General features: G+C 44.0%; 1 protein-coding gene across 6 annotated transcripts; it reads right to left on the minus strand.

Annotated features, from left to right (window-relative positions):
- On the minus strand, positions 1-12,996 carry sh2d3a (SH2 domain containing 3A). 6 transcript variants are annotated; one of them, XM_081701355.1, is made up of 17 exons: positions 12,840-12,995; positions 12,129-12,322; positions 11,753-11,867; positions 11,189-11,306; positions 10,847-11,057; positions 7,874-7,907; positions 6,636-6,752; positions 6,253-6,396; positions 4,032-4,321; positions 3,489-3,571; positions 3,118-3,398; positions 2,525-2,878; positions 2,010-2,125; positions 1,712-1,883; positions 1,289-1,400; positions 752-937; positions 1-432 (listed from the first exon to the last, which is right to left on the minus strand). In XM_081701355.1, exons 3-17 carry the CDS (start codon positions 11,840-11,842, stop codon positions 392-394), a joined length of 2,349 nt encoding a protein of 782 aa, XP_081557481.1. In that variant the 5' UTR covers positions 11,843-11,867; positions 12,129-12,322; positions 12,840-12,995; the 3' UTR covers positions 1-391. The 6 variants fall into 6 exon arrangements, with proteins under 6 accessions (XP_081557481.1, XP_081557480.1, XP_081557477.1 ...); XM_081701354.1 differs by having other exon boundaries at positions 1-624; XM_081701351.1 differs by having other exon boundaries at positions 1-627; positions 12,840-12,994.
- Positions 12,997-13,355: the final 359 nt, after the last annotated feature.

Here is a 13,355-nt window from a genome sequence, read left to right on the forward strand (position 1 = left end):
TTTAAAGCAAATTCATTTTTAATTCTTAAAACAGACTCAAATCATATTTCTAGTGATTGTCACGCATGAAAATATTTACATAAACAGGAAACCTATCTTATATGCATGCATATAAAAACACGCGCTTTCTCTCTCACACACACACAAAGTTACACAGTTTAGAAGTAGAGATGTAAACATGTTTGAAAACACCTGAATCTAGGTGTCTTTGGAAGCACTGGAACACCTGAGATTCCTGATGGTCAGTCTTGTGTAAATGTACGTACACGAACACACACTGTCCATTTATGTCCGGTAAAGGTTTTTCTCTTGGGTTCCGGTCAATGACTGGAACCTTTGGTCAGTTCCATTGATTCCATCCAATCAGAGCAGGCTATAGTCTGGTCAGTTATCAGAAGAAGGCCTGCCCCCTTGCCTCTCTCCACCTCTCGCCTGTGTGGAGGTCAGGAGGTCATAGTTCAGAGGTCACATTTGGTTCCAGTTTGTTGGACAGAACAGTTAGGACCCTGTCAAATTTTTCGTAGCGTTCCTTTTTTCCCGCCTCTGCTCCTGCCTGGCCCCAAAACAAGCGCAGGGCAAACTCTGTGCGGAATGCCTCCAGCAGCTCCGGGACTGGCTCCCAGCCTGCTGCAGATGGACAAGTGAACCAGTAGCATCACTGCTACAGTGGATGACTGGGACTGACGAAGACTGATGTGTAAGCTAAAGGTTCATTAGTATTGGGTGCCAGTGTATACGAGTGTATACGTACCTGACAGCAGTGTGTGCGCATGTTGCTCGTACTCCTTCGTGTGCATGGTTGCAGTACGAGCAGACTGCAGGATGTTGTAGAGCAGGTAACAGCCATTCTCAGTGTTCTCCACAACGTCCTCTCCTTCCATCAGCCTCAACAGTGGCACGATGTGGGGCAGAGACACGGGCCCTGACAACACTGAGTCTATAACACACAATAATGCATCTAGAACACATCTATAACACACGATGTGGGGCAGAGACACAGGCCCCGACAACACTGAGTCTATAACACACAATAAAGCATCTATAATGCATCTATAACACATTTAAAACATCAATCTACAGCACATTGTATATACAGCACAGTTTATACAGCAACTATAACATGTCATAGCACTTATATAATATACACACACAAGATTCCATACATGTCTGTATACATATATACATGTGTATATACATATACACAAACACGAGACTCCACCCGTGTGACTATATGTCCACACACAAGCCTCCATATATATACACAAGAGTAAAACGGGTTAACACTCACTATCCCCCTCATTAAGGGCTTTCAGAAAGGGCTTCAGGATCTTCTCAAATGTTACTGCACTCTCAGTGTGATTTCTCCTCAACACACGCCATGTCATCTCCAGACGGCTCACCTGCACACAAAACACACACACACATTATGCACACCATATAGACACATACATACATACATACATACTCTATACATACTATACTATATGCACACAGACCTTCTGCCTAAGAGACTCTCCTGTAGGTTTTGATCGGCTAGGTGATGTGCTTCACATTGAAGGAACAGAACTCTGACCCTTCTGTAAAGACTTGGAGTCCTTCGGTAGACACTCGGCCATGGATACCACCTTTACGTCTGACACTGATTCTACGTGCTGTGGGCTAAACCTGTCCCAGCAGCCTACAGCGTGACCTGTGACCTGTGACGTCTGACCTGAGGCAGCTCCAGGGCCTTCATGACAGCGGAGAAGGCGTAGAGGTCGTGGGCGGCGCTGTGGAGAGCCTGGGCCAGCTGGATGACCTTGTGCAACACAGCTGCTCTCTGGATCACCGGCCCCGAACAGCCCAGGATGTCCACGGCTATTCCCAACGCTATCAGATGGTGTCTAGAGAAGGGCAAGTTGAGAGCAAAGGAGAGGGGCATTCACACTTCTGTGTGGTATATAGCACTCCCACACCCACACACAATTCATACCTCTCTCTCTCTCACACACACACACACACACACGCACCTCTCCAGAAGGTCTTGTCTGAGCTGACTCCCATGGGGCAGGGTGATGAGCTCCAGTCCTGAGTCCACTCCCATGATCCTCTTCTGCTCGTCTGTAACACCTGTCACACGAGCCACCTGGAGGGGTGTGAGAGAGAGACAGAGATCATCTGTATCAAAGTATTACTGTGTTTTTTATGAACGAGGGGTGATCAGATAACAGGTGTGAATAAATGTTGACACAGATAAACCACCAGTGTTGAATTCACTTTCACAGCTGGGCTGTGTAAACACTGAAGGGAGTATACACTTTTACACTAAGCTTTTAGCATATGACAATGGGAGTGTATAGGAATGCATACAAGTCCACTGTCCATGCAAGAGTACTGCACACGCAACCTAGCATGCGAATGTCCATGTCTCTTCTTAAGTGAGATATACACTTCACGTGTGTTCACGTGTTGGTGAACGCGCTTGTATGTGCGTGTGCATGCGTGTGCGTTCATGTGTTCATGCACGTGCTTTTGTGAGCATCACCTGGCAGTCCACACTGAGCATGTGCAGCGCGGTGGTGGCGGGGTCGGTGCGGGCGAACAGCTCTTTGAGCGCGTGCAGGATGCCCTGCTCCAGCGGACGGTTTCCGTCGGGCAGCAGCAGTGAGCGGAAGGTGTCCAGACGGAAGCACGAGCTTGTCTCTGTCTGAGGGCGCTGAAAGCGCCAGTCAGGCCCCTCCCCCGGCCCCCCTTCCTCCTCCTCCCCCTCCTGCTCCTCCTCTGCTCTCTGAGCCTCCAGGAAGGTGAAGCTGGTGTCAGTGAGTCGGGCACGGCTGCACCACGTCTCCTGCACCCGCAGACGTGCTGTGTGACCTTTAGGCAGCATGGCAGGCGGGATCTGGGGTCAAAGTTGGAAAGGTTAAAGTGCAGTCCCTCATTCCTTCCTCAACTGAAATATGTATTAGAAGTAAGAATCAATTCATACACTTTTACACAGCAGGATGTTGTGCATTTTGGTTGAGGCTTATTATGTGACCCTATCACCTCTCTGCACACCTTACCAAATACACACACACACACACACACACACACACACACACACACACACACATCACCCATCTGTCTTGTCCTCCTTACCTGGGGCACAAGCTCATCATAGTGGGAGGCGGGGTCCACCTCAATCCGTGGTATCACTGGTGTCATCCCTGGAAACAGGGTGGACAATCGCAGAGGTTTGGGCGGGGCCCGGGAGTTCAGCTGTCCATCAGAGCCTCTGAGGGTGGCACCGCCGGTGGCTGATTGGCTGGGGCCAGGCGAGCGGGCGGAGCTGGGGCTGAGTAAAGGATCACTGCCTGTGCGAAACACCGGGGAGATGGGGGCGGAGCTAGACTCCTGGGGTGGACTGCTCTGAGGTGCACCTAGATTGTGATACAGGACAGGTTAAAGAGGGGTGTGTGTGTGTGTGTGTGTGTGTGTGTGTGTGTGTGTGTGTGTGTGTGTGTGTGTACCTGGCCGCAGGTTGCTGTCTGATTGTGCTGATTGTAATGATGGTATCCCCACTGACTCTAGGTTAGCAGGCTGACTGCCACACCTAGAAAATCCCACACACACGAACACAGCTCAGGTACTGTAAACCAGTTCCTTTTTTAAATACGAGCAAAGACTTTCACATATTTTACACACTTTCTCTCTCATGAGTGCACACACACACACACACACACACACACACACACACACACACACTCTCTCTTTCTCTCGCTATCGCTCTTTCTGTACTAGTAACCAATTCATCAATAACCAATTGGCCGTTGTCACGGCAGCATTAAGTTTATATTGAGAGCTACAAACAGTGGCACTCCTGCAGACCTATATTGCAGGTTCTTTATTTATTCCCAACTCTCCACATGTAGATAATATAAGAGTGCAGGAGCCTTTGAGTGCCTCCAAGGTTTTGAAGCTGGGCCATACATGGTAGGGTCCATGACCAATGGACTGACAAGCTCTGCTCTAAACCTACTTTAAATCTACCTGAGCAGGTTGTTTGTATCTACCTGAGCAGGCTGTTGTGGACCTGTAGTTTGTCCATATGGGTGGAGCTTAAACTCCGCCTCTTGTTCTTATCTCCTGACCAAGTGGATGCACCAGCAGAGCACCTGCTTGATGACATCGCCGCCTGGCGCTCACTGATGACCCGTAGAGGAAGGGTGCGTGTGACTGGGTGAAGGATGGTGGCCCCGGATGTCTGGGATATAGGCCGACGCCCACCCACATGGAAGCGAATCAGAGCTGGAATATTGTCAAACTGGTCATTCTCGAACTGAAACAGCTCCCTAGAGTAACCCTACACACACACACACACACACAAAATCTAAATTTTATGTGAAACATTATGTACTATATAGTAATATAAACACATATGAAATAAGACAAATACTCACACATTCCAGTAAGCACAGAATAACTGTTTACTAGAATTACTGTAATGAACAAAGAATAACTGTTTGCTGGAATTACTCTACCTAAGATAGTCTAACTGTGTTTACTGGAATTACTCTAATGAACGCAGAATAACTGTTTACTGGCATTACTCTAATGACAACAGAATAATCTTGAATATTGCCATCCTTTCAGTTGTTCACACTCTCCAAATCCTGAAGTCATGAACGCCCCTCCCCCACCCACCTGTTAATCTGGGTCTTACTGGACTTTTAGAAACACTGTCAGTATTTGTTTGACATGTTTATGGCCTTGCTGGATGGCCTTGCTGAATTGCTATTTAATGCTATGTAAAGTGGGCCGTAAGTGCAGCCTGCCTCTGGGCCAGAAGGGGGCGCATCAGTTAAAGGAGTGGCAGGCCCTGACTAGCACATGCAGGGGTCCTGTCCTGTCCTGAGCCCAAACTTGTGTAACTAGTTAAGACCAATCCTTTTTACACACACATGTATTCATTCCAGTTTTGGGTAAGACCAACCCTTATTACGCAGCCAAGCTTTTCTGAGGGTTTAGCAGACATGTACTCATTCAAGTGTTGAGTAGTAATGGAATACATGCAACAGCTTTGCGTAATCAGTATACAAAGAAGGTATACTGATTATATATAAAGGTATACTGATTCCATTACAGTTACAGATCAAAAATAAGATTACTAGTATCATACTGTCCGAAAATGATATCTTTATTAACTGAGTGTTAAAAAATGCATTTCTAGCTAAGGAGTTTAAATAGATGAGTCCACAATCTCCCAAGAAATGCTATTCAGTCTATTCCAAGAAAATTCCAATAACTAAAACTTACATTTACAGCATTTAGCTGACACGTTTATCCAAAGCAACTTACAATTATGACTTGTGACGGAGACTGTCACTTAGGAAGGTTAAATGGGAGCTGCTCTTCGGTCTGGTGGTCAGAGCTCATGTTTACCCCCTGTCAGACTTGGGTCCTGTGTAGTGTGGCTGCCTTGAGCAGTTGAGGGTCTCAGGGGCCCAACAGTGGCAACTTGGCAGTGGTGGGGCTTGAACTGATAACTTTCTGATTAGAAAGTTGAGTACTGCTAAGATTGTTGAAATTCTATATTTACACATTCATTCATCGGGGGGTGTCTAGGCAACCTTCGACTACCGGGAGACCTGCTAGTTCCCACCCAGTGTTTACATTATTTACAGGATCTACTCCATTGCCACATAACTCCACATTCTCTTAGACAGTTTAGCACTGTGTTTCCTAAGTGTAGTCACAGCTGACTTCAACACATCACCTTAGCCCTTACACACCCTACGAAATTCACCATGGGCCTGATGACTAACTCGACAGGCATGGTAGAGCAGCATTCAGGAAACATGGGTCTCATCATTGGTACACAAATTAAAAATGGTTATTAAAATTATCTTTCAAATGTAATGCATTCATTGTTTATAACTCTAAAATCCTAAAACAAGAAAGTAATTCCATTAAAATATATCAGAATATGAATTTTATACATTTGCATGTCGTGGTATTGGTTCGTGGGAAAATTCTAATGTACCAGTACCATGTTAGCTATATGTTTATTGCAATCTAAAAGAAAAATGCCAGAGACAGGAATTTGGACTTGAAGTCCCTAAGGGTTTAGTGTAAACAATAAACAAGCAAATTACATATTTTTTATTCATATATCTATCTAATATAGAACATGTATATATAAGATCATGTTTGTTTTATAAATGGAGACCACTGAAGAACCGAGTTTCTCCAGTGGCTGTACCTGTTTGGGAGGAGCTACACCGGTGGCCATACCTCTTTGGGCCGGAGGACTACACGGATGATTTTGAAGTGCATGTGCTGTTTCTTCCACATGCAGCTCAGTACATAGTCTCCTCCACCTGAGCGCTGATCCCGCACCAGGAAATCACTGTCTTTGTGCAACAACTGCTCTGCTCCCTACACACACACACACATTCAAAATAGAATTTATATGCATTATACTGCTCACTGTAATGCACACACACACACACACACACCATACACCTCAGGTGTAACACATGCACATACACTTACACCTCTCACTGTAATTTACACATGCACACCATACACCTCTCACTGTAATGCATGTACACACCTTTCACTGTAATGAATACATGCACACCGTATACCTCGCACTGTAACACACAGACACACACCTCTCTCTGGAGCTGGCCATGGTACCAGGCGTGACTCCTAATATCCTCAGTACTAAGTTTAAGTTCCTCCTCCAGCTCCTTCTTCAGAGAGTCCATCTCTCTACGACCCGAAAAGACCTGCATGCCAGTCCAGCAATATAACACACACTTACAATAGTGCCGTCACATGTTCAAATTAGAGAAAGGTTCACATTACAATCAAACACAAATACAACATCTCTGACCTTACCACATGAAAACTCCTAAACATTTCCACAACACTCCAGTAACATAACATTACTACATGGGGGCTAATTACATCTGAGTAAAATCTTGAATTAGTCTGTTCAGCAATTATTCATGCTTAGTTATTATTTACTTCACTGTAATCTGTTTTTTTTTTATATACTAACTTAATAGATCAACACTGATTATATTACATGTAGTATAGCTAAACATCAGACCGTTAATGACTAAGGGATTAAATTTGGAACACATTTTTTAAAAGCTGCAATAACTTTTTTTACTGACATATAATATAAACAAGGAATTATGGAATATTGGTCAGTTTATGTGCAAATTCCCCTAACATGTCCCGATTATACCCACAGTGGCCTGTATTGCAGACGCATCATCTCTTTATCATCCCTTACGTAATACTCTGCCCTTCTCCTTCCTTATCCCTACCTTCTCATTTGACTTGCCTAGATTTTTACTTTTTTTTATTCTACTCCTATTTTTCCACCTCTGTATTTATTTTACTTTTACTAGTGCTTGCATAAATGTATTAGATTATCTACCACTCACTCAGTCTACAGAGCAGCTGCCTTACATTTCACTGTTTTTCTGTACCAGCTAAAATTGCAAGTGACAAATAAAGTACTTGAATCTTGAAGCTGACTAATGAGGACTCAGATGACTAATTAAGACTCAGTTGACTGATGAAGACCTACGTGCTAGCAACACCAAGGTTTTGGGTTAAATTCTCAGGGGACTCTTATACAAGATGCTCTGGATAAGAGTGTCTTCCAAATACTGAAAATGTAAATGTACCGATAAAGACTGCAGACTGTAAATTTACTGATAAAGATCCAATTGTCAAATAAAGACTGACTAATGTAGTCTCAACTGGCTAATGAAGACTCAGTTGTGTAATAAAGACATAATTGGCTAAGTAGGCCTCAGCAGCTACTGAAACCCACCTGGCAAATGCATATTAAATTGACTATATGAGACCAACCTGGTTTATATAGACTCACCTGACTAAAGAAGACTCCAACACTTCGCCGTTTGCTGCAAAAAACACATAGATCACAATTAATATCATGTCAACAACTCACTCCTAGGGTTTTCTTCTGGTACTGGAAGCCCATGCAAGCAAGTTTACATCACTATGCTAAATGAACAGGTATTAATCAATCTTATCAATCTAGTACTCTACAATGATTTTAACATGTAGTTCCTACTACACTATTCATAATTCAGGCATGCAGGCTGGACACCAGACCTGGTTCAAAGCCCCATAATACCTGTAAAAGCCTCATAAGAACCCCAGGTCATATACAGTACATACAAAATATATAAAACTAGCATTCTACACACACGTATAACAACAAATATTTGCATGATTCACTCTCTCTCTCTCTCTCTCTCTCTCTCTCTCTCTCTCTCTAGGTTAACTAGTTCTATAGGTTACATTCTACACACACACACAACGTATAACAACAAATATTTGCATGATTCACTCTCTCTCTCTCTAGGTTAACTAGTTCTATAAGTTAGGGCTTCCCCCTCGCGCAGCTGTCGGCAGATCCGCGATGCACGAGGTACACAACTCCAGATAAACTACACAGAGCGCGCGCTCGGTCGCAGTGACAGATTACTTTGAATGAGTGAACGTGATACAGATGTAAAAAAAAAAAATGAGAAAAATGTAAAAGTCTGTGGCGCGCGACCACCGTCAAGGACGCGCAGCTTGTGAATTAAGTAAACGCGCGCGGAAGCCTTCCAGAGGTGGACACAAACTGGACACAAAGTTGGACAGAAGTAGCTTTTAATGGCGTTTCCTTCCAGCCTCCGTGCCCACTTTTCCACGTCGGAAACGGCACATGTTAGCCTCACGTCCGCGAGCAATACTAAATACTGGGCGTTAGGGAGGAAATCGAGCTAGCAGGGGCCAGATTTCCTCGGCCGATTGGTTCACGGCCAACATCACGGTCAAGTTTCTGTGCAAACGTAAAGCTAACGGTTATCAGTTTAAACCCGACTCTTCTTCAACTTCTAGATCTTTTAACAGAGTATAATGATAATGCTGTGATTCACAAATATTGGAGTCCTTTGAAAAGGGTTAAAAAAAACAGGTTAAAAAAAACAGGCTGCCTTCAGGTAACTGCTTTTCTTTCATTGTCACTGCACATTGCACTTGAAAATGAAATGAGTTTGTTGTCTTAAAATTATTGAGCGCATTATTGCTCGTTTGTATACAGGGGACCAAAATAACGATCCAACAACAGTGACAAACTGCAGTGCTGCTCGGGCCAAGAACAGCTTACTTCGAGCGAATCATTAACAGCTGGTCTGCTCGAGCCTACAAAACAAAGCTGATAAGGAAACGAGCTCGGTTAGACCTACCTGGAAAAGCGCGCTGGCTCAGCGTTCAGACACACCACATCACGGAATTGACACAAACATGAAGCGTGTGTCCAAAGCTTTCCAGAACCACAAGTTTAAAACCCAAAGTTGACGTCTCTCTCTCTTTCACCTCCGCTCTCTCTTACCTCCTCTCTCTCTCACACACCTCCTCCCTCTCCCTCCCGCTCTCTCTCTCTCTCTCTCACACACCTCCTCCCTCTCCCTCCCGCTCTCTCTCTCTCTCTCTCTCTCTCTCTCTCTCTCTCTCTCTCTCTCTCTCTCTCTCTCTGCTGGAACGTTTCTGCGTGTTCTCGCACGTTGTCCGTCGCTCTCCTCTCCGCGAGGCCCGTCAGCGGACGCCCGCTATCGCTCGCGTGCCAGAGATTCCTCGCGTCCCTCGCTCCGTCAGCGTGCGTGTTCACGTGGACCCCCGGGTCGTGCGCCCTCACAGGACGGGCCTGCCGAGCGCAGAGCACCGCCGACCCCAAGCAGCATGCTTGCTTTGGTCTGAGACGTGTGTCGGCTTGATCCTCCTACAGAGGGGGCTTTGAGAGCCTTACCTAGAATATTGCACAACCGCGCCACTCCTAATCAGGACCGTACCAATGCAGCGGCTACGAGGGAGTTTATCCACTGTCGCAGGAGTGTGTTATATTCATGTGATTTAAACTACTGCAGAAACTTTAAGTCTGCATTTGAGTTTTTCTTTCTTAAAATAGATCACATCACTTTTAAGATGTCCAATAACCCCACCCTCCCTATGAACATGGTGAGCAAATCTGTCATCCTGTGTATGTGTCCAGTTCTATTGTGCACGGTACTGTTAATCAAAGATTAAGGTTATTCTGCATGCTATGTTAGAGACAAGCCGGCAGGTGGCCTCGCTAATGTGTCTTCCGTCGTTACACGCCCTAGTTGACTTCCCCCTTTGGCCATCGTGTCTCCTTCGACATATAAGTGGCGCCGTGCAGGCAAACAGAAAGACTGTCATTGCCAGTAAGCACTAAGTAGTTTAGCTGATTTACTTGACGAATGACAGTTTGTTTTTAAATTGTTTTGAGCCACATATAAAATCCATTAAAAAAATTAGCAAACGAACGTTAACATAAACTGGATGAATGCAGGTTTACCAGCTCAGAATAGCAACACAGCTGCAACAGTTTTCTTGTAACATAGTAAATGGTTACATAACATCAATTTTGAAATCGGCAAATGAATAGTATAGTAATTCAAATAAGAAAATGCAAATATATACAGAAAATCCTGCAAATTTAGACACATTTAGTGCAGCTATACATATATTCATATATGAATATGTTAATGTTAGATTAGGGTAACCTCTGCAGGGCGGTAGATCTTCAGGAGCAGGGTTGGCCCTACACTCGTAGATCTCAGAGACATCTTCAGATTGTCAGCTTGTAAAATGGAGGAGTATTAGGCTGGTTTGTGATAAACCAGTTATTTACATGTTAAAATAATACAGATGCACCTGCCCCACCATTTACATCTCTGTCTGTCTCTCTCTCTCTCTCTCTCTCTCTCTCTCTCTCTCTCTCTCTCTCTCTCTCGCTTGTTCTCTCTGTTCTCTCTCTGGAGTTTACCTCTGATTGCGCTTGAAGGTGCTGGAGTGATCAGGTTCGTTGAAGGGTTCAAGTTGGGAGCACGAGAAGAGTCTGTTGCTATCACGGCGACGGAGGCGGGGAATGATGCTCTGCCGGAACAGGTCAGTGGGTTTGGCCAGATCCAGAGATGAACCCAGAGAGTACTTCTGGGACACTATTTCTTTTGCTATACTAGCCCCTGAGGAGAGAGCTAAAGATCATAGGTGTTAAAGTGTGTGTGTGTGTGTGTGTGTGTGTGTGTGTGTGTGTGTGTGTGTGTGTGTGTGTGTGTGTGTGTGTGTGTGTGTGTGTGTGTGTGTTTGTGTGTATGTGTGTGTGTACCTGTATGTGGTGTTAATCTCTTTTGATATCTTTGTAGCTGGGTTAAGATTATCATTCGGTGATTTTGATCTTCAACACCCATCTCCTGTAATTCACTATCAGTAACCAACATAAGATCCTACACATACAAATAAAAACAACATAAGACAACATAAGACCCTACACATACAAGTATATAAACAAACCAATGAGAATATCATTGAAACAATAACAGTTAATCCATACGGGTAAAGCCCAAAGTCTTGAAGGCAGAGAAACTATTTCTTATAGTCTACAGTGCAGAAAGAGAACTGACACACACAGTTACACAAACACACAGCCCTACAGGCCAATAAACACAGCTACAGAGGATAACAGACAGCCAGCTAGACAGACCAACAGACAACTAGACAGACCAAATGAACACACAGGTAGACATATATTTAAAACACGTCTTTATGCCTTTATGTATTTCACAATCAAGTTTCTCTATCAGACCTACAGACAGGAAAACCTACAGACAGGCAGACATGAAGGAAGACTTTCAGGCACGCACACGTGAAAGTGAAAGCGACACAGACCTACCTCCAGCCCATAATACTCCCTCTCCAGTGTCTTGGTGTACTGTGACAGGCCGATCTGTCTCAGCCACCATGCAATAGAGCGATTATTCATGCCTGATGTGGTGCCTCACGTAACACTGCAAGTCAGAGATACAGAAATGGGTGCTCCATTAATATTGGCTACACATGCTAATGTTGCTAACTGGATGAAAACAAAAAAGTAAATGTTAGCACAATGCTAATGACATGCTAACATGTATACATCAGACATGATTGACCACTAGCTGTATCAATTAAGTAGTAAATTTGGTAAACTGTGGATGGAATTATAGTCACTGGAGTATAACACAAGGGGAAGTGTGTGTGTCACTATCATTAATGATACATTTCTTACAGACCTTAGAATGTTTGAGTCGATAAGCATGAAAATCCTCTGGGCCTGGAATATAACTCCCAAAGCTTCAAGGGTTGCCAGGTGTCTGATATTGATAAAGCCTAAATCTGGCAACCCTACCAACCCCTCTTTCTGGACGTGGCAGCATGAATTCGAATTGGACACTAATGATTACAGAGATTTCTGAAGAAATCTGTGCTAAAATGAATAAAGACAAATGAATTAATGTTCTGGCAGATTAGCATGTTTATGACTGCCAGTGACACATTTCGACAAACATAAGCACATTACACACACAAAACAATTTGTATATACACACATGCGTAAATACACTTGTGTATACACCCCCCCCACCAAACAGACATATACATCTTTGCACATGTATACACATATGCTCATGTACAGACACACATAGAGACATACATCTATGCACAGGTACACACATACACTCATGTACACACAGATATATACACCTATGAACATATATACACATACACTCGTGCACACACAAACACACATGCACTCTCACGGATGACAACACCCATGTCACTAGACAACACAAATGTTTTTTTTTCATAAACATTATTCAGATTTACAATGATTCCACTTTCAGTTTATCCTCTATAAAAGCATGTAGTCTCTTATAAAAGATAAGAGCATTACACCCACACACACACAAATATAGCAGAGAGACAATGGTGGATAAAGTAGATACCTGCGTGTGAAGATAATGGTGGTATGAAGTCACACCTGTCCCTTTGATATTACATTTTCTTTTCTCCTCAATGTCTTCCCTTTAGACCCTCCCTTATCATTCTTTGCCTCTCTTTCTCTCTTTGTGTTTCTCTCTCTCTCTTTCTCTCTCTTGCCTTTTCTCTCTCACCGAATTTCGAATGCCTGCTGTTTGTAACAGGGAAACCTGCAGGCCAGACTCATTAGCCAATAAGAACGTGTGAAAGTTGCTCTGGCCCCAGAGTCATAAGCCAGTCAGAATGTGTGAAAGTTTCACCGACTTTTCCCTGCTTGCCAATTAGAGCAAAGGAATCCTTCTGCTCTCTGTTAGGGCAGAGACGACGAGTTCAGGCAGACCCAACGATTCACAGACAAATATCTAAAATTCTGTGTGCGTGCATACGTGCATACATGCCTGTGTGTGTGTGTGTGTGTGTGTGTGTGTGTGTGTGTGTGTGTGTGTGTGTGTGTGTGTGTGTGTGTGTGTGTGTGTGTGTGT

The sequence above is a fragment of the Electrophorus electricus genome, chromosome 18 (genome assembly GCF_041902795.1).
Source record: "Electrophorus electricus isolate QZ-2024a chromosome 18, ASM4190279v1, whole genome shotgun sequence".
NCBI lineage: Eukaryota > Metazoa > Chordata > Actinopteri > Gymnotiformes > Gymnotidae > Electrophorus > Electrophorus electricus.